This window comes from Entamoeba dispar, genomic scaffold, assembly GCF_000209125.1.
Source record: "Entamoeba dispar SAW760 scf_1105229462851 genomic scaffold, whole genome shotgun sequence".
Lineage (NCBI taxonomy): Eukaryota > Evosea > Mastigamoebida > Endamoebidae > Entamoeba > Entamoeba dispar.
The window spans coordinates 1-1,900 of NW_001855399.1; the positions used below are offsets into that span (position 1 = coordinate 1).

The 1,900-nt window shown below is 22.2% G+C and overlaps 1 protein-coding gene across 1 annotated transcript, besides 4 other annotated features; it reads right to left on the minus strand.

Moving 5' to 3' along the window:
• Positions 1 to 187: a sequence feature (AT_rich).
• Positions 188 to 341: a microsatellite.
• Positions 212 to 391: a microsatellite.
• Positions 392 to 426: 35 nt separating this feature from the next.
• Positions 427 to 1,635, minus strand: EDI_116700 (uncharacterized protein; the record flags this gene model as incomplete). Its single annotated transcript, XM_001740292.1, has 1 exon — positions 427 to 1,635. One exon carries the CDS (start codon positions 1,633 to 1,635, stop codon positions 427 to 429), a length of 1,209 nt encoding a protein of 402 aa, XP_001740344.1.
• A 49-nt stretch (positions 1,636 to 1,684) lies between these two features.
• Positions 1,685 to 1,871: a microsatellite.
• Between the last annotated feature and the right edge of the window lie 29 nt (positions 1,872 to 1,900).

The following is a 1,900-nucleotide window of genomic DNA, read 5'->3' on the forward strand; positions in this document are numbered from 1 at the left end:
ATAAAATATAATGAAAATAAAAATTAATTTAAAATAAGAAATAACATTATATAATGTTTATAAATGTTATTAAATTAATATTTATTCTATTTGAAATGATTTAATGTTTATTATCAATCAATATATCATTGATAATTATAAAATTATTGAAAATTAATCATTTCATTCTTATAAAATGAAAATATAATATTCATCTAATTAATTAATTCATTTTTATCTTTTTCTTATTTGATTTAATTCAATAATTATTTATTTATTCTTTATTTTATATTATTCATTCATTGTTATATTCTCATTATCTAATTATGTTATATCTGTTCTTATCTTGTTATATTATTCATAAAAATTACTTTCATTTTATTCTTTCTTTTCATCATTTATTATTTTCTTTGTTAAAACTTTAAATTTATTAAAAATTCATTTCACTTAGACAACAACACATGTGTCATCATAATAAGCATAATGGACGTAGATTTTCCCTATTCTCTTATCGTTCTTTAGTTTTTTTTCACATTTACATCCACTAAAACAATCATATCCTATTTCTTTAACTGATGTTGGTATATCAATTGATGCCAATGATTTACATTTATAAAAACAGAACATGTCTATACTTTTAACAGACGTTGGTATATTAATTGTTGTTAATGAATAACATTCTCTAAAACAACTACAGTCTAATTCACTAATGGATGTTGGTATATTAACTGATTTTAATGATGAACATAACTCAAAACACCAACCTCCTATTTTACTAACAGATGTTGGTATATTAATATATCTTAATGATGAACATTCTTTAAAACATCCATCTCCTAATTCAGTGATTGATGTAGGAATAACAAACCCATCAACATCTCTTTTTCTTATTGACATTCCATTAATTCTTTTTAAGTTATTAATAGGAATTGATGCTAGTTTTTCTTTTCCTACAAACATTCTATCCTCACTAATAAATTGAACATTTCCAATATCAATTGATGTTAATGAATAACATTCTCTAAAACAATCCCATCCGAATTCACTAACAGACGTTGGTATATTAATTGATATTAATGACTTACATTCTTTAAAACAATCCCTTCCAATTTTACTAACAGATGTTGGTATGTTAATTGATTTTAATGGCATACACCCTTCAAAACAACCATCCGTTATTTCAGTGATTGATGTAGGAATAACAAACCCATTAACATCTCTTTTTCTTATTGACATTCCATTAATTCTTTTTAAGTTATTAACAGGAATTGATGCTAGTTTTTCTTTTCCTACAAACATTCTATCCTCACTAATAAATTGAACATTTTCAATATCAATTGATGTTAATGATGGACATTCACCAAAACATTCATTTCCTATGTCATTAACTGAACATGGAACAGTAATTGACTTTAACAATTCGCATCCACTAAAACAATATTTTCCTATTTTAATAACAGAAGTTGGTATATTAATAGACGTTAATGATTTGCACCTATAAAAACATTTATTTCCTAATGATGTAATATTTGTAGGAATATTAATTTTATCAATATCACAACATCCCATAAAACATTCATAGTCAATTGCATTAAATTCTTCTGGAATGTTCAATCCACATCGTTCTCTATCTTCTCTTGTATACTCTTTTGTCATTGTTATTATATAGTTATTATCATTTCATTAAATACTAACGAATGAAGAATTATTATATTTTCTTTATTCTTCTAATGATGTTTATTTATTTATTTATTTTACATTTTTTTATAATCATTACATAAAATTATTAATATTATTGTTAATGTAATGTTATTTGTATTTATTTTTATTTTATATTCATATTTTTATCGTTTTTATGAAAATTTGTTCTTTTATTTTGTATTTATATTTTTGTTCATTTCTGTATTATTTATCATTGTTA